Below are 24,175 nucleotides of genomic sequence, written 5' to 3'. Positions count from 1 at the left end.
TAAGCCGGTATGTCCGAGATTAACCCATAATTTGGCCTTGACACTTGAATAGACAACCTAAAAATCATACTAGACACGACATATTTGACACTATCAATAGCCATTTATTCCTATCGTTGAATCATGATCGAATGAGATGTATAAACTACTATAAGGTCGTTCCGTCGTTGTATGCCGTATAACGGTTTTACAAAAGACCAGCTGTCACCTAATACCTTGGTACAAATGTAATATGCAAGGTGATTCAACTTTAGTCATGGCAAAAGCAGGTAAGCCTTAGCAAATCCCATGAATTTCACAGTTTCAATACATCACAACTTACACAGCAGCACTTAAATGTTACATGAATTTCTGCGATACGACAAGTCTACAACCGAACAAGTCCCATCACTGGCGCGTCTTATAAACACCATAAATTCTCGTTTTAGATCATTATATACACTTATATCAGACATCAGTCGTTCTGTACCAACCGATCCCATTTTCGAAGATAGTTTCTATGATGATTTGGACTTGTTTCATATACTGATATTATATTATTAACCTTAAATTTTGGTTGCTCTTTCAACAAGACTATTCACAGAAATGTCAAACGCATCCTCAAACATTTCCAACTTTGCCCTTGGATCAGAGTACACTAACCTAGGCATTAACTCATCTATTATATACTTTCTAATTTCTTCCCTTTCTTCCCAAGTAATTTTTACTAGCATTTTCACCACATTTACCTTGGACGATTTTACCTCTTCTTGGTCTATGTACACTGAATATCGCCTATGATCCTCGGGTAAATGCCAGGGATACTGGTAATGTGCGGTAAATGGGTAGATGATGTGACCATAATTAGCGCATATTTAGTCCCCTAATTGAACCTATTTTGCATACTATTATAGCATTTCATGGCCATTTTATCCGTCAAAACCTTCCTTTTTGCTTTTCTATCGAATTTCATATGTTTTGTAGAAAAGGAGATAATAAGGCGGAAATTCCCGTCTTTCGTGCATATTTGGAAGCTTATTGATGATATTAGATGGACTAGTATGAAGAGGAGGCAAGAATGATGACCAAAGATATAGGAATAAAGTGTATGTAGAAGGACCAAAGGGTTAAAAGTAAGAATGACGAGAGGGAAGGCACTTCATGAAGAAAATGGCTCGAAACCCGAACCAAGGGTTGCTCCTTTGGCTCTGAAAGTATGCTAGATGGAACGGCATCGAAAAATCAAGCGATCTAGGCTTTTGAATCACTCCAATAGGAGTCCGGATGAGAAAATGACATCCGTTTTACAATCCGAGCTCAAACAAAGAAGCTGTACAAGAATCCGCGCGTCCCGCGCTGAAGACGCTCGGATTGCCCAATCCGCTCGGATTGCTCTGAATCCGCTCGGATTCTCCCACTACAATCCGAGCGTCTTGCTCTTGAATCCGCTCGGATTCCCCCTCACCAATCCGAGCGTCTTGCCCAAGGATCCGCTCGATTCTTCACCCAAAATCCGGCCGTCCCGACTCTAATCCGCTCGGATTCCTTTCCAGAGATTTTCGTGTTCTTCAAGCTCAAAGAAAGACGCCCTTCTCTCGGATAATCCCGGAGGCTCCTTGCTCAACTTAAAAGTGTAATTACTAGTTTAGCCCTTAGTTAACCCTAATGCATCCTCCCTAATTTTCACTATAAATACCCCATTTGTAATAATCAAACCATCAAGTTTTATGAGATCTCTTTTATGTTGTTTTAGAGTAGAAAATCCTTCTTTAGATTAGATTAGGAGTAGATTAGAATAGATTACTCTTTAATCCTTCCACAAATTACACATTAATCTCTCCTTAATTATTGTTCAAGTTTATTATTCAAGTTTATTATTGGGTAATTGAAGATTATTGGGTTATTATTGGGAGATTGACAACCTTCCATCAATCAATCAAGTTTCTTCTATTATTCTTTGCTTTATTATTTGGATCATCTCAAGTTGGTATAATTCTTTTACCCTTTTACTCTTTATTGTTTATTTCTTCATTCTATTATCATGTTTATACTTGTTGTGATGATTGACACCATTAATGACATGTTTCCCATGATAATGAGTGAGTAGTTATTTAGCTAGGATTAATGGGTAATTAAGGGAAACCAACATGGGATTGATTAATGCTTAATCTAATATGTTCACATGATTAAATTGCTTGCTTGTTGTGATGTCAACTTTATGCACATGTTATGTTTGATGAAATGCTAAGCCTATGAATCCTTGCATTTTTACCATCTCTTATCTACTCAACTTGACTTGTAAGATATAAACCAACTCGAGTCTTGTTAGACCATGCATAGAAGTTGATTAGGAGGAAAGTAAGTCGACTTGTAGGTGTTGTACAATCTAATCGATTCGGCTCCGGGACCCAACTCTTCTTAAGAACCGTAAGATATAACCCAACTCGGTTCCTCCACAACATTAATTGCTTGCATATAATTGTAAACATGTTTGTATGATCAACACCATGAATCCCCCATGACCCCATGATATCCTAGCACTTTTAATCATTTGTTTACATCCTTTCTTTATTGTTTGCTTTACTTTATTGTTTGCATTAGTCTAGACACAACTACAAACCCCAAATCAATCGTGACACTAGCATAAATTGAGATAGATAGACTTAGAACCCAAAGCACACCGTCCCATGGATCGACCTCGACTTACCGCTAACTAGTTGTTTGTTGAGTATTATAAATGTGTTTGATTGAGAGCCACGACGACACTCTTCATCAAAATGGCGCCGTTGCCGGGGACGGTGTTGTTTATTTGAATTGTTCTTTTGTCTAGTTTTAGTTGTGCTTCTTTTTCTTGAGTTTTATTGTACTTGTTCTATTTCACATGCTCAACATGTCTACATTCAATTTTTGGCAATATGAAAATGAGTCATTTGATAAATATGTTGCAAGATTTGAAGAATATATGACTCATGCTTGGCATCATGGTTTTACTATTTCAAATTATGAAGCATGTTGTGTTGTTTATAATGGCATGAACCTTGAAACCCGCAACTTGGCATTTCACTTGAGTGGTGGTAGGATATGTGAGATGAGTTGTGAGGAATTTTGGGAATTTGTTGAGTTCATGACCACCCATTGTCTTAAGCAAACTATACATGACATCTTTGAGAATGCCAAGGAAGGTATGGAAGTGATAAAAGCCACATTTCAAAAATTCATTGAGGAAAACTATGATGAAAATGAGATTTGTGAGGATGAGAAACCTTCCTATAACCTTGAGTCAACCCACTTTGTCCACAAAATTACCCCACCTTGGGAAGATGGAGTGCTAGATGAGGAGAGTGATGATGAGGAGGAGTACATTCTTGATTGTGAAACTAATGCTTGGATGCCGTCATCCTACTCTTCTTGTGTTTCAATGAAATCAACCTCCATGGAATTTGATGTTAATGGGCAAAGTGAGAATGATATGGATGTGAACTTGAGTGAAAACTCACCCTTTGAGGATGACATATTTGAGGGAGACAATTGTGTTGAGCTTGGTGAGCCTTGCTATGACAACCCCTTTGATAATGGACCTTGTTGGGATGAGGAACTTGATGAGGACATTTGGGAACCTCAATTAGACACTCTTGAAATCACCTTGGATGATAGTGAGAGTACTTGCATTGAATGTGGTGATTTTGACTATTTGGAGGATGAGTTGAGTGAATTGCCAACCAACTACCCATTTCATGTCCCTTCCATCCATCATTTTTCTTATGATTTTTGTCATGATGCCCTTGATATGCTTGTTCGGTCTTTTACTTGGGCATTTTTCAATTGCATAATCTTGTGTTGCTATGAATGCCTATTCATGTCCCACTCCCAAGAATTTGACCGACTTCTACGTGCTTTGAGTGCTAGTGATAATTTTCTATGAAATTGTTAATTGATAGTCCTTGGTTTGATGGAGTTCCTCAATAACCATTAATTTGTATATATGCATTTAGTATAGTTTGCATTGTATTTATCTCACATGATTCATGTAGTTATTTGCATATAGATTAGAAGTCATGCATAGGCACTAATGACCAAACCTATTTCTTTTCTACACTAGAAATAGTGTTTAAATCGGTTTGGGGAGGTTTGATCATAAGTGACCATAGTTTACTAGAAAACATGCATCATATAGTATAGTTTAGATTGCATTCATTTGTTATATATGTCATATAGAATTGCATTTAGTTAGAGCATGCATTCATCCATATCATTTTGCATTTGTACTTTATTTCAAAAAATCAAAAATCCAAAAACATGTATTTCTTTTTCATTCCTACTCCTACATGTACATTGAGGACAATGTCCAAAATAAAGTGGGGGATGGGAATTTATATTCCAAAAAATGCATAAAAATTGAAAAATTTCGAAAAATCACAAAAATATGTCTTTTAATTTCATAAAAACAAAAACCATAAAAATTTGAAAATTTGAAAAATCCAAAAACAAGTTCATTTCCTTTGTAGTGTAGACTTGTATATATTGTTTTGTATATATTGTGTTTGTTCATCCTTTTTCACATTGATTGACTACGCCACATCCGAGACATGAGGATATTGAAGACCGCATGGTATGATCTTTCCAATCTCCTTTTTCCTCTTTATGTTAATGACTATGTGGCTTTATTTTGATTGATGCGGTAAAACAATGTGAACTTAGGACTTGCATTTAGTTTATTTGGCATATTAGTTGGTAGAATCATATGCATTAGGATGTATAAATGTTAGTTGCATCATGGCATGTAGTTGCATGTTAGAAAATTTTGCAAAACCGTCTACTTGGGAAGCTTGACAAGTGTATATAGGCCCTAGTAGATGCTTTTTATTCTTAAGACTTTGCTTGTTAGAATACTTGTAAAACACCCTAGGATGTGTCATGCTAGTATCCTTTGACCCATGGATTAAGGTCTAGTCAAGTGTACCTTGTGGTGTGATAACTCCTTGGCTACCGTTTATTCCAAGGTGACCCTTGAAACCATGCATCCATCCATCCATCCATCCATCATCCATGTTCTACCACATTTTTGTCATCAAAGGGAATGGGCACAAAAATTGTTCAAATTTGAGTTCAAGAAAAGAAATGAAAAGTGAAAGAAAGCTTGCAAAAAAATGCATCAAAAGAAAAGAGGAGTAACAAAAAATGAAAACTCCTAAGCTTCAAATATAAGGCACCCTCCCTACATATGGGGTGACTTTGAAAATGTTCAAAAAGAAAATGCAAAAAGTTGAAAGTTGTCAAGTGTTGAAAAGCCAAAAATCAAAAGAAATGGCAAAAGAAAGTGTTCTCAAATGTCAAATGCCACATGAAATTGGGGGGAAAAACAAAAACAAAAGCAAACTCCCAAAGTGAAACTCAAATATCTATCGATCCCTTTATCCATCGTATCCATTTTTGTGCATGGTAGAGAGGGGACGACCCTTCTTCTTGTCTAGGCAAGAGGGGGAATTCCGCGATCCTCCAGTGTTTCTAACACCATAGGGAGTCTATTCTTGACAAAAGCATTTAACGATTGAGGACAAAGGTACCCTAGCTTGACACAACTTGGAGGTGATTTATTGGTATCCTTCTAGGCTTAGTAGTTTGAACAAATTGCATCTATGAAGGATTGTGTACCCTTGAATTGCTTCCCTTGTAGATAATTTCCGCCACTTAGATGAGGAAAGTGGCTATTCTTTTTGTAGATGCATCCATTATGTGTTTTTGTGTGCTTAATGTTTGGATGTGTCGCCATTTTGGCAAGCCCCACCTTGCCTTGCAAGGAGGCATCCTACCTCATGGTTGTCTTGTTGTGAGTTGAAGGGGCGGAGTGAGACCCGCTAATTGTCTCATATCGGCTATGTTATTAGGTTAGTTTAAATAAAGGTCTAGTTTTAGTCACCTCTTTACTCGGGACGAGTAAAGGTTCGGTTTGGGGATATTTGATGTGACCATAATTAGCGCATATTTAGTCCCCTAATTGAACCTATTTTGCATACTATTATAGCATTTCATGGCCATTTTATCCGTCAAAACCTTCCTTTTTGCTTTTCTATCGAATTTCATATGTTTTGTAGAAAAGGAGATAATAAGGCGGAAATTCCCGTCTTTCGTGCATATTTGGAAGCTTATTGATGATATTAGATGGACTAGTATGAAGAGGAGGCAAGAATGATGACCAAAGATATAGGAATAAAGTGTATGTAGAAGGACCAAAGGGTTAAAAGTAAGAATGACGAGAGGGAAGGCACTTCATGAAGAAAATGGCTCGAAACCCGAACCAAGGGTTGCTCCTTTGGCTCTGAAAGTATGCTAGATGGAACGGCATCGAAAAATCAAGCGATCTAGGCTTTTGAATCACTCCAATAGGAGTCCGGATGAGAAAATGACGTCCGTTTTACAATCCGAGCTCAAACAAAGAAGCTGTACAAGAATCCGCGCGTCCCGCGCTGAAGACGCTCGGATTGCCCAATCCGCTCGGATTGCTCTGAATCCGCTCGGATTCTCCCACTACAATCCGAGCGTCTTGCTCTTGAATCCGCTCGGATTCCCCCTCACCAATCCGAGCGTCTTGCCCAAGGATCCGCTCGGATTCTTCAGCCCAAATCCGGCCGTCCCGACTCTAATCCGCTCGGATTCCTTTCCAGAGATTTTCGTGTTCTTCAAGCTCAAAGAAAGACGCCCTTCTCTCGGATAATCCCGGAGGCTCCTTGCTCAACTTAAAAAGTGTAATTACTAGTTTAGCCCTTAGTTAACCCTAATGCATCCTCCCTAATTTTCACTATAAATACCCCATTTGTAATAATCAAACCATCAAGTTTTATGAGATCTCTTTTATGTTGTTTTAGAGTAGAAAATCCTTCTTTAGATTAGATTAGGAGTAGATTAGAATAGATTACTCTTTAATCCTTCCACAAATTACACATTAATCTCTCCTTAATTATTGTTCAAGTTTATTATTCAAGTTTATTATTGGGTAATTGAAGATTATTGGGTTATTATTGGGAGATTGACAACCTTCCATCAATCAATCAAGTTTCTTCTATTATTCTTTGCTTTATTATTTGGATCATCTCAAGTTGGTATAATTCTTTTACCCTTTTACTCTTTATTGTTTATTTCTTCATTCTATTATCATGTTTATACTTGTTGTGATGATTGACACCATTAATGACATGTTTCCCATGATAATGAGTGAGTAGTTATTTAGCTAGGATTAATGGGTAATTAAGGGAAACCAACATGGGATTGATTAATGCTTAATCTAATATGTTCACATGATTAAATTGCTTGCTTGTTGTGATGTCAACTTTATGCACATGTTATGTTTGATGAAATGCTAAGCCTATGAATCCTTGCATTTTTACCATCTCTTATCTACTCAACTTGACTTGTAAGATATAAACCAACTCGAGTCTTGTTAGACCATGCATAGAAGTTGATTAGGAGGAAAGTAAGTCGACTTGTAGGTGTTGTACAATCTAATCGATTGACTCAGGGACCCAACTCTTCTTAAGAACCGTAAGATATAACCCAACTCGGTTCCTCCACAACATTAATTGCTTGCATATAATTGTAAACATGTTTGTATGATCAACACCATGAATCCCCCATGACCCCATGATATCCTAGCACTTTTAATCATTTGTTTACATCCTTTCTTTATTGTTTGCTTTACTTTATTGTTTGCATTAGTCTAGACACAACTACAAACCCCAAATCAATCGTGACACTAGCATAAATTGAGATAGATAGACTTAGAACCCAAAGCACACCGTCCCATGGATCGACCTCGACTTACCGCTAACTAGTTGTTTGTTGAGTATTATAAATGTGTTTGATTGAGAGCCACGACGACACTCTTCATCAGTAGAAAACAACAGGAATACAACCAGCAACCAGGGAATCAAAGAGCGATTTCCTGGTTGGACTATCCCCTGGTGGCTGAAGGCAGAACTCTGACTCTCTAAACAAGTTAATGACAGGAACCGGGCTAAGGCAAGCCAAGTTCCTGCAATCAAAGAACTTGCACTTGTCAGAAGCCGAGGTGCATTGCTCGATGAGTATGGACCTGATGCTCTCTGGGGCCTTTCGTGAGGCCCCTGCGAAGCTTATCAGGTTCACCCGCTGGACCCTCTTCAGTTCGGCTTGTAGGGCGAGGATTTCCTGATCCGAGCTGGGGTGGAAGTAGGTCGGGTGAGGGACACCAACTTCATTGATTTTCCACGGGTGTCTCTCGATGAGGAGCTTCAATGGTTCGTGGAGCCCAGGGAGTTCTAGTAATCGGGTCCCCCATGTCTTATTTTCCCCCCTTCGGAAATCCCAAGAGACTTTTCCTAGGACGAAGACATGGTCCCTTCCGGAATTCCTCTTCCATGAGCTCTGAAGCTCAAGCCACTCGAGTAGCTCGTTGGTGAGGGTGTCTTTTAAGTCGTTTGAAACATTTTTGAAGTGCCATCTTAACACGTCTAGACCGCCATAGTGGGGCACATAGAAGACCTTAGCGTCTTCCACATTATGGACCCTACAAGGATGATTTAGGATTCGAGAGTGGAAAATCGGCTCTAAGGAGTATTGATGAGTGTTATACCAGCCTTTCCCTAGCTCTGTGAGAGGCTCTCCCATTGCATCATTGGTGAAGTACATACAATAGTCGAGCCCTGTGAGCATTTCGTTGCACTTGGCGAACAAACCCCTGTTGAACTTTTCGGGCAGGTCATACACATATATCCCTTTTCCATTACAATCTGAGTGCTTTGATTTCGCAATGTAAGACCTTAAGACTGATAGATGTTCATCTGCTTTTTTCATTGCATTCAACATTCTCATCATCTTTTCCCCTTGACTATTTTCGGAGGTGTTTTTAACAACAGGAGTTTCAATTTTAATGCTATCCCGTATAACTGACGATGGGATTGAAGGGATCGCAGGAGAAGGAACTGTCGCGGTTTTGGCAACGCCCAAATCAGACTCTTTGAGACTAAAATTCACATTCTGTGAGGCAAATGCCGAAAAATGTGACTCGTTTAGGATGATATTGGAGTTTAGTTTTATATGAGGAGTGTAACGCCCCGTAAATTTCGGACCGTTAATATATTTCGAAAATAATTAATTAATCAAGTAAGATTTGACATTAGTGTATTTAAAGTAAAAAAATAATTCAAAGAAATATAATTTTATTATATTATGAAGAAAAGTATTTATTTTGATAGTTTCGAAATGTTTAAAAATAGTTTAAACCGTGTAAAATCTTTTATTTCGAATTAAGGGCGTATCGGGGGGGAAATGACAATTCTTTTGAACGTTGGGTAAACGATATTGGAAATGGGTCGTATGAATACTCAATTTTCTTGTAATCTCGTGTTTAAAAACTTTGGTCTTGACGGAATTTGCGTTTGACTTACGGATTTAATTATTATTGAAACGAGTCAAAACCGACTCGTAAAAATCCCGACTAAAAATCCCGCACTCCCTTTTCCTCCTTTCTTTCTTGTTGGGGTTGGTGTCCTTAACAGTTAGTGCAAGGACTTATAAATCTCTAAAAGGATCAAAGGGCATACTTTTGGTATTATTATCAGTTGATCCACGTTTATCAATAACGGTTGGCTTGCTAGATAAGTTTGACGTTATTGTCATACAGATGGCGGTGATCAACTGGTCCCTAAAAGTCACACCTATAGGATACGTTTGAGAAATGTGACGGTATGAAAATACAGTCATGTAGATGCCAAATTTGACTAACCAATTGTTAGTCGAGTTATTTGACTATTAATTAGTCAAAAATGTGATGTTGAGATATTCTATTTAATACGGATTAAATAAAAATGGCTAAGACGAATTTAACGATTAATTCGTAAGATTGAATATAAACGATTTATATTTGATTAATGTATATTGAATATAATTATACAATATTGTCTTTGTCGGACATGTATTAATAATTCAACTAATCCGTATTATTAGTTGATGCTTTAATAACCGATAACCGATGACGATTTATAATTAAACCGTGTCATATACATTTAGCGCATTTCGGGTCGTACCACGAGTTTAAGTGAAGAGGAAATGGAAAAGCCCATTTCTCTTCCTCTCACTCGGTTTGGCCGAGATTAGGAGAACATAAGGAGAGTTTTCTCCTCTTGCTTAATCTAATTGTCATTTGCAAAAACAAATTAGGGTTTTGGGAATTGTCTCTCTCAAAATTCTAGATCTCTCATCTAACCAAAATTCACAAAACAATCCTCTCTATATTGCAAGGCAATTAGAGGATTCCTTCTAGCACAAGGGCATTTCTCGGACAATCTTGGGTGCAACAATTAGGAGGAGATCTACCTTGATCTCTCATAAAGAAAGGGTTTTATACGGATATTACCCCACAAGTGGTATCAGAGCGAGGCAACGTAAATTTTTCTATGTGATTTTCATCAAACGAAATGGATCGATTAATTTTTGTTGAAAAAAATTCCACACGGCTGAAAATTTTTTTTTCGGTTATTTTTTTTTTTGCACGGCTGCTTCCTTTTGAATTCCGTGCCATGTTTTTGTTTTTGTTGTCGATTTGATCTTTGCATATTATTTTGTAATCAATATTCATTGTAATGTGTTAAGATCTATCAATTGCTTTTTCATTTCTATACGGATTAGGTGATATCGCAATTGGTTTTTATCAAATCGATAATTTTTGTATAAAAATTTTGATAGACCGTGTGGCTTTTGGTCTCGGCATATTTTTATGTGCCACGGCCTGTTTTGCTTTGGGAACCGTGTCTAGTTTACACGGTTGCTTTGTTCTTTTGTTTTGTTTTCGATTTGTTCTTCACGAATTGTTGTTTTAAACGATAATTACAACAATATGTGAAGATCATGTCAATTGTAATTTTGTTTTAATCCGGATTAGATTAAAATTGCAATTGGGTTTTTACAAATCGTTTTGTTGTTTGATCTTTTGTTGATCTCGAAATGATTGAGCCGTTTTTTTTTTTCCTTCCTATTGTTGCTCACGGTTTTAGCAACAATTTTTAAAAAAAACAAAAAAATTTTACGGGTACTGTTCACGCCCAACAGTAGAAAAAAAAAAAAAATTTGTTTTGTTTTTTTTTCTTTTCGGCCTTTGTTGCATAAAACGTTTTTATGCTCTCGCTTGTTAGTGAAACGGTTCACCCACGTAAAATAAAGTTACTTTAAAACGATTTATTGTAACGGATTATCTCGGATTAAAATTAACTTGACTAAAGCGGTTTTGTCATGTAATTTTAATTATCTTTGGTGGTTTGGATAAAAATTTAACATAATTACGGAATTATGTCACGAATAAATTTAAATTTTAGTTGATGCATTTTATTTATCGTTATTGTTAATTGTTTTGAATGCTTTTAATTACGTATTTATTTATTTTGCAAACGGTTGTAACTTAGTGTGGCCTTAGTAGAACGTGTTACCGTAATGATGGAACACGGTCTTGGTTGTATTTTGAGATCTCGTATCTCCATTTTATTTCTTTTAATTACAGTTTTTATTTAGAATGTAAATAGGTTTATATTTTGTAAATTTTAATTGTAATTTTGAGAAGACGAAAGACGGAGACCGGATGCTCACTCCCGCTACTTGGATCAAAATGGAACATCAAGACAAGCTTCTCGGGTCCAACGGTGGATTCCAAAGTTGTTTTATGTTCTTTTTATTAGGATAGGCCACACTAGGAATTTTTATTTACGTATTGCATTCTTTTATTTATTTTTCATAACGATAATATGCATCATATTCCGCCTAAAAACCAAACCACCTAATTATTGCATGAAAACTGACACATATAGAGGTCACGAGTTAGTTTTCTTTTGACATTCTCATGTCACACGATCAAGCTAAGCCATCACCTAAATTGATTCATTCACGCAGACGCTAGTTATTCGTTCACTTAAAATGAATTATAATTAAGTTGATGGGATCTTCCTCGTATAAACCAAAATTGAGAACGGTCTTTATAGGTCAAACTCCAATGAGTCCCTTCTTCGTCGGTAGGCATAATATGACCCCTTCTACGTCGGGTAAGTTGGAACCGATTGACCTATTTTATCTCAACACTATGGTCACTCGTACGATCCTGTGACTATGGTGGACTATAGATAGGATTTACGGAAATCTATCGACCAAGAGTTCTTACGGAAGAATTAGCTAAACAGTTGGCTTATCAATTTACAGAAATTGAGTCTTGGGATCACTTGTATCATTCTTGAGGGAGATCAATAATACAAGTGCATTGAGTCTACACGATTAAAATGAATTTTAATAGACTTAAATCACCTCGATGAGTTGCTTATTTTTGTTTTTCTTTCTTTTTCAGTGTAGATCACGAACTTTTAAACTGCTAATAACAAATGGCTGGTTCTACTGATAACCCAATGCCAAGTGCCACATTGGACCGTGAGTCCTGGCTTGGATCTTCATGAATCGGATGAATCGGTCTACTCGACCAAGAATGATGGATCAAACTTCGCGGACCGGGAGGCGGCATTACGGAATGTCGCCGGCTGACGGAAGCTCAAATATCTATTAGAGCCCCTCCCGCAAACCCGGTCCCACGGCTAGAGTCAATTTGAAATCACCAAGTTTAATGATTTCTGCATGGAAGCGGGTGCGATTAAAAACGTACTCATTTTTGCAATGGAATCCAATTTGCCGAAACGCTTCATAGCCCATGGTGCAAACAAGATTTTCACCACGCTCACTAAGGAATTCTCGAAAGCACCGAGAATCGTGACCTATGAGCATACCACTCGCTTCTTTGATGCGAGACTCGAAAGGGCCAACCAAGTTAGCCCACACATTCTCAAAGCATGATTGAGAATGTCGAGAAGTCGGAGACCTTTGATTGTAACATCAGTGAGAACATTGTTATCGACCGCATGCTTCATTCACTCCACGATGGTTTTTCGCAATTTAGAGCGAATTACTATATGAATGATTTGAAGAAAACCCCACATGAACCGCACTCCTTTCTCGTGCATGCACGAGAAGGACATGAAGTTCAGTGGGAGCTTGAACCAGGATGTTCTCGTTGTGACAAACAAAGGGAAAGGTAAGGGCAAAGCTCAGGCAAACCTAGCAGCAGGTAAGGCGAAGTTCAAGAAGTCGGGTTCAGGTAAGAGTGGTCCTGGTGAGTCGAGCAACTCATCAGGCATGACAAAGAGCAAGAATGAAAACATGGAATGCCATCATTGCCACAAGACTGGGCATTGGAGGCGTACATGTCCTGTTTATCATGAGGACTTAAAAGCAGGCCGTGTTAAACCTGTTGGTATGTTTTCTTCTTCTTCTACTTTTATTCATATGATTGAGATTAACCACGCAAGTTACGGAACTTGGGTACTTGATACTGGTTGTGGTTCTCATCTGTGTAATCATGTGCAGGGGCTCCGAAACATCGAACCCCTCGTAAAGGGTGAGGTGGACCTGCGTGTTGGGAATGGAGCAAGAGTGGCTGCCATCTCAAAGGGGACATATGTGATCCAGCTTCCTAGCAGATTTGAGTTGTCATTATATGACTGCTATTATGTACCTAGTCTTTCGAAAAACATTATTTCAGTTTCTGCACTTGATAAACTTGGTTTTTCATTTGTAATAGAGAATAATACTTGCATTTTCTCCTTACACGATATGATTTACGGCAAGGCAGTCTCCATGAACGGAATTTATGTTTTAGATCAGACCACCGAAATATTACACGTAATGAATAAAAAGTTAAAGGTTGGTGAGAAAGATCAAACATATCTATGGCACTGCCGTATGGGACACATTAATGAAAAACGCGTAAAACAGCTCATAAAAAATGGAGCTATCTCGGCCTTTGATTTTCAATCATTTGGCACGTGTGAATCATGTCTCATCGGTAAGATGACTCGTATTTCCTTCAAAGGTGTTGGAATGCGCGCTGCTGACCTATTAGGACTCATACACACGGATGTATGTGGACCTATGTCAATCACCACACGAGAAGGCTATAGGTATTTCATCACTTTCACGGACGATTTAAGTAGATATGGCTATGTCTACTTAATGAAGCATAAAAGTGAATCCTTTGATAAATTCAAAGAATACCAGAATAGGGTACATAACCTATTGGGTAGAAAGATTAAAACACTACGTTCAGATCGTGGTGGCGAGTATCTTTCTCACGAGTTTGATCAACACCTCAAAGACTGTGGGATTGCCTTACAGTTAACTCCACCTGGAACACCTCAATTGAATGGTGTGTCCGAACGGAGAAATCGAACACTACTTGATATGGTTCGATCCATGATGAGTCACACGGTTTTACCTGATTCATTATGGGGTTATGCTCTTTTGTCAGCCGCTCTAATACTTAACCGAAGTCCGTCTAAAGCTGTTGACAAGACTCCATATGAACTATGGAAGGGAACGGTCCCCAACTTGTCCTTTATACGGATTTGGGGCTGCGAGGCTTATGTCAAGTGGAGACACGAGGATAAGCTCGGCCCGCGAGCGGTCAAGACATACTTTATAGGTTATCCTAAAGGAACGCTTGGTCATTACTTTTATTCGCCAACCGAACAACGTGTTTTTGTTGCGGCTAGTGCGACATTCTTAGAGAAGGAATTTCTCGAGAATGCAAAGAGTGATAGAACCTTCGAACTGTCGGAGATTCAAGAACCAAGTACCGAGCAACTATTGGAGGAACCTATTCCTTCAATCCCGGCTGCGGTTAACATTCCTGAGGAACCTAGGAGGTCGGGAAGAGTCTATATTCCTCCGGACAGATACATTGGTATGGTCGAGGAACATGACATAGATGACATTCTACTCTTAACGAGTAGTGAACCCGCAACCTATAAAGGTGCCATGACCAGTTCTGACTCAAAGCTATGGCTTGAGGCCATGCAATCCGAGATGGACTCCATGTATGAGAACAACGTGTGGGATCTTGTTGACTTACCTGCTAAGGTTCGTCCCCTTCAATGCAAATGGCTTTACAAGATAAAGCATTCTGTGGAAGGTCAACAAGATATCTACAAAGCACGACTAGTTGCTAAAGGTTTCACCCAAGTGCCAGGTTTGCACTACGATGAGATTTTTGCACCCGTAGTCATGCTGCGTTCCATTCGGATTATCTTAGCGATTGCCGCTTTTCATGACTATGAAATTTGGCAAATGGACGTGAAAACCGCCTTCTTAAACGGCTTTTTGGAGGAAGAGTTGTACATGGTACAACCCGAAGGTTTCATCGATCCAGAACATCCTAAGAAAGTGTGCAAGCTTAAGCGTTCCATTTATGGACTTAAGCAAGCATCAAGGAGTTGGAATCATCGCTTCGACCAAGTGATAAAAGAAAATGGATTTACTCGATCGGTCGAGGAACCATGTCTATATATCAAGTCGAGTGGGAGCAAGATTGTCTTCCTAATATTGTATGTTGACGACATACTCCTGATTGGGAATGACATACCTCTCTTAACTTCGGTGAAAGTATGGTTGAAAAACCATTTCCAGATGAAAGATCTGGGTGAGGCACAAAGAATTTTGGGCATCCGTATCTATCGAGATAGATCACGTCGGATGTTATCTCTCGATCAGAGTCTTACATAGACAAAGTCCTAGAGAGATTCAGAATGACTAACTCCAAGAAGGGGTTTCTTCCTATGGCTCCAGTGGGTGCATTTGAGCAAGTCTCGGCACCGAGACACCGGAAGAGACAGAGCGCATGACACGGATTCCTTATGCCTCGGCTATAGGATCAATCATGTATGCCATGATATGCACACGTCCGGACGTGGCATATGCATTGAGTATGACAAGTCGATTCCAACAGCATCCAGGTGATTCACATTGGATGGCTGTCAAGAACATTCTTAAGTACCTACGGAGGACTAAAGATTGGGCATTGACTTATGGAGGCGAACAAAAGCTATGCGCAACCGGTTACGCAGATGCTAGCTTCCAAACGGATCGAGATGACTCGAAATCTCAGTCTGGATTCGTTTTTACTCTTAATGGCGCTGCAGTCAGCTGGAAGAGTTCCAAGCAAACGATTCATAAAGAGATTCTACGACGAGTCCGAGTACTATGCCGCGTCAGAAGCTACAAAGGAAGCGATATGGATGCGTCAATTCTTACATGGACTATCCGTAGTGCCTAGTTCGAATGACCCGATCACCATCTATTGCGACAATAGTGGTGCCATCTTCCAAGCTAAGGAGCCAAAGTCTAGCAACAAGTCTAGACATGTACAACGGAAAGCTCATCTAATCCGAGATTACGTGGAGCAAAAGGAAGTAGTGATAGAAAAGATTGCTACAGATGATAACATAGCATATCCTCTCACTAAACCATTACGACAAGATAAGCATGAAGGGCACGTCAATTCCATGGGAATTAAACGTGTTCCTAAGTTGTAGTACTCTTTTATGGATCAGATTCATTCCCTTTTGTACTCTATACAACATCATCGTTTTGATATTTATATATTTTGTTTTTCATGTGGAATTGTGCGACAATTTTTGAACACCACAAAGTGAACTGAACGAACATTATATTTTTCAGTCCTTAATTGCCCACATGAGCTGATAACTCTGGCAATTATTTTGTGACGTTGTTTGATGGTGGGTTCAACGAGCCATAAGTCAACCGGTTGACTGACCAATCACAGAGGCGATTTATACGGATATTTCGTAGGACACAATTGTGACATCGACGTGGAGTCCTAAATGTTTTATAACATTCGTTGCCCGGGCGTGGATAGGACTTCCATGGTGATCCTAAGAGTCGATTCTTTTGACTATCGACTGTCTCTTGAGACTAAGGCCGATTTTGGGTGACTTTGGTTTCTTTCTCACGGTCATCCGTAACAGGGCCAAGTAGATTTTTTCCGGTCATTTCATGTTGTGCTTAGATCGGAAGGAGTCGAGTTGAAGGAAATATTCAGCCTTTATCAGGTACTCGATATTTCTCGGGGCCACTCGAGGAGTCAGAATCAAATGCATGGCCATGCTCGGATACGGATTCGTTTTATCAGTTAAGTTACTCTCTAGTCGGGGAAACCACTCTAGATACAGATCGATTGTAAAATACGACCTTTGCGGATCCAGATCTGCAAATTGTTTTACATTGAGTGGGATAAATTTTAAATGAATATGAGAATCGGTTATCGCACATACACTTGTACGGACAAGTGGGAGTTTGTTGGAGCTGTGTCCTCCAGTTAGTGCGGATAACGTCATTGCACATACACTTGTACGGACAAGTGGGAGCTTGTTGGGGTTGGTGTCCTTAACAGTTAGTGCAAGGAGTTATAAATCTCTAAAAGGATCAAAGGGCATACTTTTGGTATTATTATCAGTTGATCCACGTTTATCAATAACGGTTGGCTTGCTAGATAAGTTTGACGTTATTGTCATACAGATGGCGGTGATCAACTGGTCCCTAAAAGTCACACCTATAGGATACGTTTGAGAAATGTGACGGTATGAAAATACAGTCATGTAGATGCCAAATTTGACTAACCAGTTAGTCTGAGTTATTTGACTATTAATTAGTCAAAAATGTGATGTTGAGATATTCTATTTAATACGGATTAAATAAAAATGGCTAAGACGAATTTAACGATTAATTCGTAAGATTGAATATAAACGATTTATATTTGATTAATGTATATTGAATATAATTATACAATATTGTCTTTGTCGGACATGTATTAATAATTCAACTAATCCGTATTATTAGTTGATACTTTAATAACCGATAACCGATGACGATTTATAATTAAACCATGTCATATACATTTAGCGCATTTCGGGTCGTACCACGAGTTTAAGTGAAGAGGAAATGGAAAAGCCCATTTCTCTTCCTCTCACTCGGTTTGGCCGAGATTAGGAGAACATAAGGAGAGTTTTCTCCTCTTGCTTAACCTAATTGTCATTTGCAAAAACAAATTAGGGTTTTGGGAATTGTCTCTCTCAAAATTCTAGATCTCTCATCTAACCAAAATTCAGAAAACAATCCTCTCTATATTGCAAGGCAATTAGAGGATTCCTTCTAGCACAAGGGCATTTCTCGGACAATCTTGGGTGCAACAATTAGGAGGAGATCTACCTTGATCTCTCATTGCCATTTTGCACTAGGACCGAAGGTTATTGCTTAATCTTTATCGTTTCCTTGTTATTTTCGTTTTATGACTATAAATCGCGTATTGAATTTGCGTTATAATCCTATAAAGAAAGGGTTTTATACGGATATTACCCCACATTTCTCCCTTACGCGGACCACACTCCCCCTTTTTCTTTCTTTTTTCTGGTTTTGTTCATATCATCATCATCAACATTTCACTAAAACACCATTTATATAAAATCAAGCCAAAAATCGACATAACTCACTCGTTTCTTGTCCGTTTTTCGCATAATTTACCTTTCCGGAATCCTCTCGTCGCGATCTACAACTTAGTATGTTCTAATTTCAATTTTCATTAAGTTGTTTTAAGACCAATTTTCGGTATTTTCGGTTTTATATGCTTATTATTGTGTTTTAATTGTTTATTTAGGTGAAGGATTGGAAGACGAGTTCGGGGACTCGTATATTGTAGAGGATAGCGGCTAGTGTCGTTAGGGTTTGAGTTTTCAAGGTGTTAATTGCTCTTTTTCTAGCTTAAGGTAACATATTTCGAGTTACTCGACGAAAGATCGTCACATGTGTGTTGTTTTTGTATGTTTTATGATTTTTTGTTTATGTAGTAATTTTCACATGTTTAAAATGGTTGCATGCATGTCAATTGTTAGATTAAATTATCATAATAGTATGGAAATGATATGGGAACGATTAGATAATGCTTAAAACGGGTTAAAATGAAGAAAAACGGTAAAAAAAGAGGATGTTAGGGTGGCGCAATGGCCGGCAGCCCGGGCAGGCAGCCCACGGCTAGCCCACGGTTGGCCCGGGTCGGTCCGTTGCTTGTTTCGCGGTTTTCCATGCTTTGTCCGTCATTTTAGGTTCATCAAGGATATAATTAGAATGAGTATACATGGTTAAACTTGTTAAGGGAATCATAAAAGTAGCTAAAAGTTATGCTAATGGTAGAAAAATTATGTTATATTGACAATTATCACATGTTAGGATAATTTACAAAATGAAATGGTAATTAATAGGCTCAAAATGAATTTTATAGTGATAATTGTAATGTTTTGTTGATTGTGCCGAAAACTGAGCCTTAGTCCCTTTGACTGATGCGATGTCGATTAATTGAGTGATTGGTCGGCCCATAATTTGACCCGCACTGTCCGCAGGTCAGGGGTTGCGGGTAAAAATTCGGTTGAATGAATTAGATAATCGGCCTTTTTCTTGTTTTAGGCCATTTATTATATCTCTATTCCACATGTGTAGTTAGTTGAATTTAAATAGCTTCTTATTTAGTAAGTTGAATTTAAATAGCTTCTTATTTTGTAGTAATGGCCCTAGATTCCCTAAAGCCTTTAATATGGTTACTATTGTTAGAATTAGAAATTAGTATTGAATACTTATTGAGGATTCTGTTGGGATTGTATGCTGTAAATAGACATTTATATAGCCTTTCACATGATAGAATGTTAGCATTTAGGTTGGTAAGTAGGACTTTTTGCCCTCTTAAGGTTAAGTGGGTGTCTTACTTGACTTGTGTGGTGAGTCTTGGGTGGTGTGGGCTAAGGTATTCAAGCTGGGACTAGCTGGGACTAGGTCCTAGGTGAGTATTTCGGCCTTCATCATAGATAGGTCTTTATAGTCTCTGACGAGTATATGTTCACTGCTTGATAGCCTTTGTGTTCCTGACTAGTGGATTTATATCCAAGTTGGGGCATGACCTCAGGTACTAATTTTGATAGTATGGGGTCAGTTAAGTACTAGCCAACCCTTCGGTGGTGTCCTTAGGGTACTCACTTCACTTTGTTTTAAAAAAAGTTGTGGGTCTTGGGTGCGGTGGTGTGTATCCGCATGTCTAGGTCTCGTTGTGATTTTAGGCTAGGGTTGTGTTGTCTCTTGGCCATGTTTTCTTAATAGTAACCGCTGAGCCAAGATACCGGTTCGATTACCTTCCCTACCTCGTGGTATAGACTCGAGTTACAAAGTGACTATTGACCGTGCTAAGAACTTATGCCTGTCTTTGATATATTGTCCTTTCTTGTATGGTGATTTTATGAACTGTAATAGGTGAGATGTAAGCGATTCTGATTGATAAAGTTTGGATTACTATTTGTTATCTGATTCACATGATAGTTTAGTGTGGTCAGTTTAGGGGTCATTTGTTAGAATACATGATAAGTAGATGGTTTATCAAATTGTTTACATGTTACATTACATGTTACATTAATTTTGACGATTCGTGGCTGGGAGGACTCGAAGTTACTCCCCACTGAATTGTGGCTTTCGTGTTTGTATAAAATGCGATTGACAGGTTGTTGATGCTTTGTTGGGGGTCACAGACGAGCTAGTGAGCAAGGAACCTTGGACCTAGTTTTGCCTATTCTATTAGTAAACCCTTTACACTTTTGATTTGTATATAATTTGAAGGGACATATGTCTCCCTTTTCTATTTTGGGTTTGTATCACTATATTTCCGCGTCTTAAGTTATGTATGTAAATTAGTTTATCAGTTGTTGCAGGGTTTTTGACACTCTTCTTGAGTTGGAATTGGTTGTGAATGGTTTAGTTAGAAAATTTTTGAAATTGCAGGTTTTTGGACTAGTTGAACCATTTACAAACATATCCTACCAGTTTTTCTGTAGAATTTACGTATATAATTAAGGCTAGATTTAAGGGTGTCACAGTTGGTATCAGAGCCTATTGCTCTCGACGCACGTTTGTGCACCCCACTTAGAATCACTTGACCTTTAAAAAAAATAAACTTGAGAGATGGTAGGATGGGTAGAGTTAGGATTTTATGTGGTAGTCTGTTTGTGATTGCTAATTGTTAGGTACTAATTGATTTTCTCTTTTGTAAGATGGCTCTCCAATAGAGGTAGATAATGCAATCTTACCTTAGTTTTCCAATCTCGTTGTTTATTCGTCTTTCAAATTCCTCTTCTCTCGCCTTGGTAACTACCTTTCAATTCTTTCTCCCGATTCATCTTAGGTTCGTTTTCTTCTTATAATAAAGTCCATGTGGACACCTTCCTTTTATTCCGCAGGATAGTTCGCCCTTGTTCAAAGAGAACCCGATTTTGAGAGAATGTAACTTTGAAGGGCGTGAATGAGTTGAGAAATTGATTGGTTAAGGTTTGAGTGGTATAGGAGAATATAACTTGGGATCCTTTGGTTAGACTTGTTAGTTGTGCATGATATGAGAGCCTAGTGAGTTTAGGAACACCTTTGGATTTATGTCTATTTTAGAGCTTGTTTGTTATAGATGATTGAGCATGAGGTACTACCTTAGCACATAAGATGGTATGAACCTGAGCTACTTCATTTGAGAGTCTCGATGTTTCTTAGGGAGAATTAAAGGAATGATAGTCAGCCCTAATCCTTGTAGGCCTTGAAAGGAATACAATAGGACATTGACGTTGCTTAAAGGTTTGGTATCGTACTTTGGAATTAGTTAGTTTGTTAAACCTTTTGAGTTGACCAAATCTAGTATAGAGTAGCCCTTGTTGACCTTTTTAATCATATCTGAATTTGGGAATTTTGGTGGAAAGTTGTTCGATGTAGTTCGTGAGTTCAAGGATGTGATTTCAATTTATGGTATCGGAGACTAGAAGTATTAAGTGGTGAGATGATGGAGTAGACAAGCTATGGTACTTGGGGATGACATAGTAAGTGAAGTTCAATGACGAGAATTGTACAGGAGATACTTTGGGACATGGGTGGTAACAAATGAATTTGTGTGGTGAATTGATTTTGGCTCTTAAAACCAATTGAGTTGAGGAATACCTACCATTGTGGAGTCCTTGTTAGTCTTATAATTTGGTAGACGTTTGGGGCTTTGTTGAGCACCTTAGTGGTATAACCTTATCATATCAATCTTAAGCTTTGATGAGTGTTTGGTAAGCGGTAACCCTTTCATTGTGCCGCTTCTATTCTCCTTTCCTTTTCTTTAACGTTCGTTGAACCTTGTTTTTATGCCAAATCCTACGAATCTTCTTCTTGCCCGAGATATCTTCTTAACTCGAATACCTCTTATTTATGTCAACCGTTATCTTTACGGACCGACTCCTTAGTTTCCTAACTTGTCAGATTCATGCACCCTCCGGAAATGTTTCACCGTTTCTCTATTCCTTTATCACTTCTTATCTCCTTAGTATAGTTGGTACCTTATTGACCATGTTTACAGAGTTAGTGAGATGTGACTTGAGAATATAGGTTTGACTAAGTAGTCGAGTTTGTGATTGGCTTCCATAATCACTTTGGAGATGAGAGTTTGATAATGTATATGTTACCGTGCGAGAAATGTTAAATGTAGGATTATTAGTTGATTTTAGTGAGTGATATTGATTACTACTTGAGGTATGGTATGAGAGTGAGAGTAAGCTACATTATTGGGAGGTTTTAGCACTTGTTTTGGTAACTAAAAAGGGTAATGGTATGGTTGACACCAATTGTTAGGCTAAGGAACATAATTTCAATTTATGGTTTTAGGAACTCTGAGGTGATAAAATGTTGTTACAATTATGACCTTGTTCCTTGAGAAATTGAGGGTAAGCAAGTTTAGGATATCAAATTTGAAAGAATACTCCTTGGGGATGTTGATGACCAGAATGGTTTGGTGATGTAATTTGGTATTAGTTGGCTCTTGTGAGTTCTGGAGTTGAGAGAGACTTAGTCTTGAGAAGAATTTGTTAATCCTATAGTTTTATAGACCTTGAGGTCGCATTGAGTACTTGAGATGATGGGACGGTGTTGTAGCTGAGTGTAGTTCCGCTTTTGGCAATCCTTAATAAATAAAAGGATAGAGGAACGTGAGATCCTATTAATTTTTCGGATTTTGGGGTTGGTATGTCACTACCTTGTTTTGAAATGAAAACCTTGTAGAATTTGAGGAACCCATAGTTGACACTAGTTGGATACGAATATAACTTTGTTGGAAGCCTTGACCTTAGGCTTGTGAAAGTTGTTTTGGAATGTTATTGTAAATTTGGACTTTATATCTAATCCTTTGAGGAATCTTTCTATTGGAATTGTAATATTGTTGGGAAATAGGATTGTGAACCTTTCTCGATGGACCGATCTTCCTAATTCCGATCTCTGACAATTGTATTCTTACTATTCTGGCTTGTTCCGTTGTGTTCGCCTATATGGAACTCATTTGACCTCCTGAGTAAAGCGTCTTGTTCGTTGACATCTTTATTGACTTCATCCAAAAATTCCACCTTTAAAAGTTCAATTCCTTCTTGTCTGTTGGGTGTGAGTTCCCTATCGCGACTTGCACTTCTCGTTCCCGAGTTGTTTTCCATCTTGCATAGATTCTATATAGTTTGAGTAAACTTTTGGTTTATTTTTCCTTAATTTGGAGTGAAATCTACAAATTGACCCCTTTCTATAACATTTGAAAATGATTTCTCACTCTCTTTCAACCCTAATGTTCGATTGGATATCTAAGCTATTTCTCGTTTTGTGTAATGATTCCTTTTCTTACTCTTTTTCCGAGCTACTAAGCCATATTTAATCATAATTAGTAAGATATTGTTCTTATTATAGAATTTTAAACTAAAAGTTTGAAAATGCTTTTATGATTTTCAATGGTTTTAACATTAGTGAATGTTGAATCTCGTTGTTGGTGACGTCCCAATAATGGGTTTTCTCATTTATTGGTGTAGAAATATTTTTATATCTTGATATGAATATGGATGTTCTTGTCTGATCAACAAGAGTATCACCGTTTCATTGAAAAGATACCTATATTTTCTAATAACTATAATTTCTCCTTCTAAGTTTCGAGGGCGAAACTTTTTAAAAGGAGGGGTGATTGTAACGCCCCGTAAATTTCGGACCGTTAATATATTTCGAAAATAATTAATTAATCAAGTAAGATTTGACATTAGTGTATTTAAAGTAAAAAAATAATTCAAAGAAATATAATTTTATTATATTATGAAGAAAAGTATTTATTTTGATAGTTTCGAAATGTTTAAAAATAGTTTAAACCGTGTAAAATCTTTTATTTCGAATTAAGGGCGTATCGGGGGGAAAATGACAATTCTTTTGAACGTTGGGT

At 38.0% G+C, this 24,175-nt stretch overlaps 1 protein-coding gene and 1 long non-coding RNA gene across 2 annotated transcripts; one reads left to right on the top strand and one right to left on the bottom strand.

The window, feature by feature from the left end:
* Positions 1-545: 545 nt before the first annotated feature.
* LOC141651620 (xyloglucan-specific galacturonosyltransferase 1-like) lies at positions 546-9,014 on the bottom strand. The gene is made up of 2 exons (XM_074459324.1): positions 7,869-9,014; positions 546-829 (listed from the first exon to the last, which is right to left on the bottom strand). Exons 1-2 carry the CDS (start codon positions 8,824-8,826, stop codon positions 546-548), a joined length of 1,242 nt encoding a protein of 413 aa, XP_074315425.1. The 5' UTR covers positions 8,827-9,014.
* A 9,310-nt stretch (positions 9,015-18,324) lies between these two features.
* LOC141653565 (uncharacterized) lies at positions 18,325-20,781 on the top strand. The gene is made up of 3 exons (XR_012547455.1): positions 18,325-18,443; positions 18,542-18,650; positions 20,423-20,781. It is a non-coding gene; the product is annotated as an uncharacterized LOC141653565 (long non-coding RNA).
* The last annotated feature ends 3,394 nt before the right edge of the window (positions 20,782-24,175 follow it).

This window comes from Silene latifolia, chromosome 4 (assembly GCF_048544455.1).
Source record: "Silene latifolia isolate original U9 population chromosome 4, ASM4854445v1, whole genome shotgun sequence".
In the NCBI taxonomy this organism is placed as follows: domain Eukaryota; kingdom Viridiplantae; phylum Streptophyta; class Magnoliopsida; order Caryophyllales; family Caryophyllaceae; genus Silene; species Silene latifolia.
This window is presented reverse-complemented; position numbering and strand designations above follow the sequence as displayed.

What these genes read in the sequence shown, in the direction of transcription:
- LOC141651620 (XM_074459324.1), bottom strand. Translation starts at nt 8,826, where the DNA reads ATGATGAGAATGTTGAATGCAATGAAAAAAGCAGATGAACATCTATCA. An exon ending in TGGTTGTATTCCTGTTGTTT is followed by an intron (nt 830 to 7,868) that starts TCTACTGATGAA and finishes ATGGTCACATCA; the next exon opens with TCTACCCATTTACCGCACAT.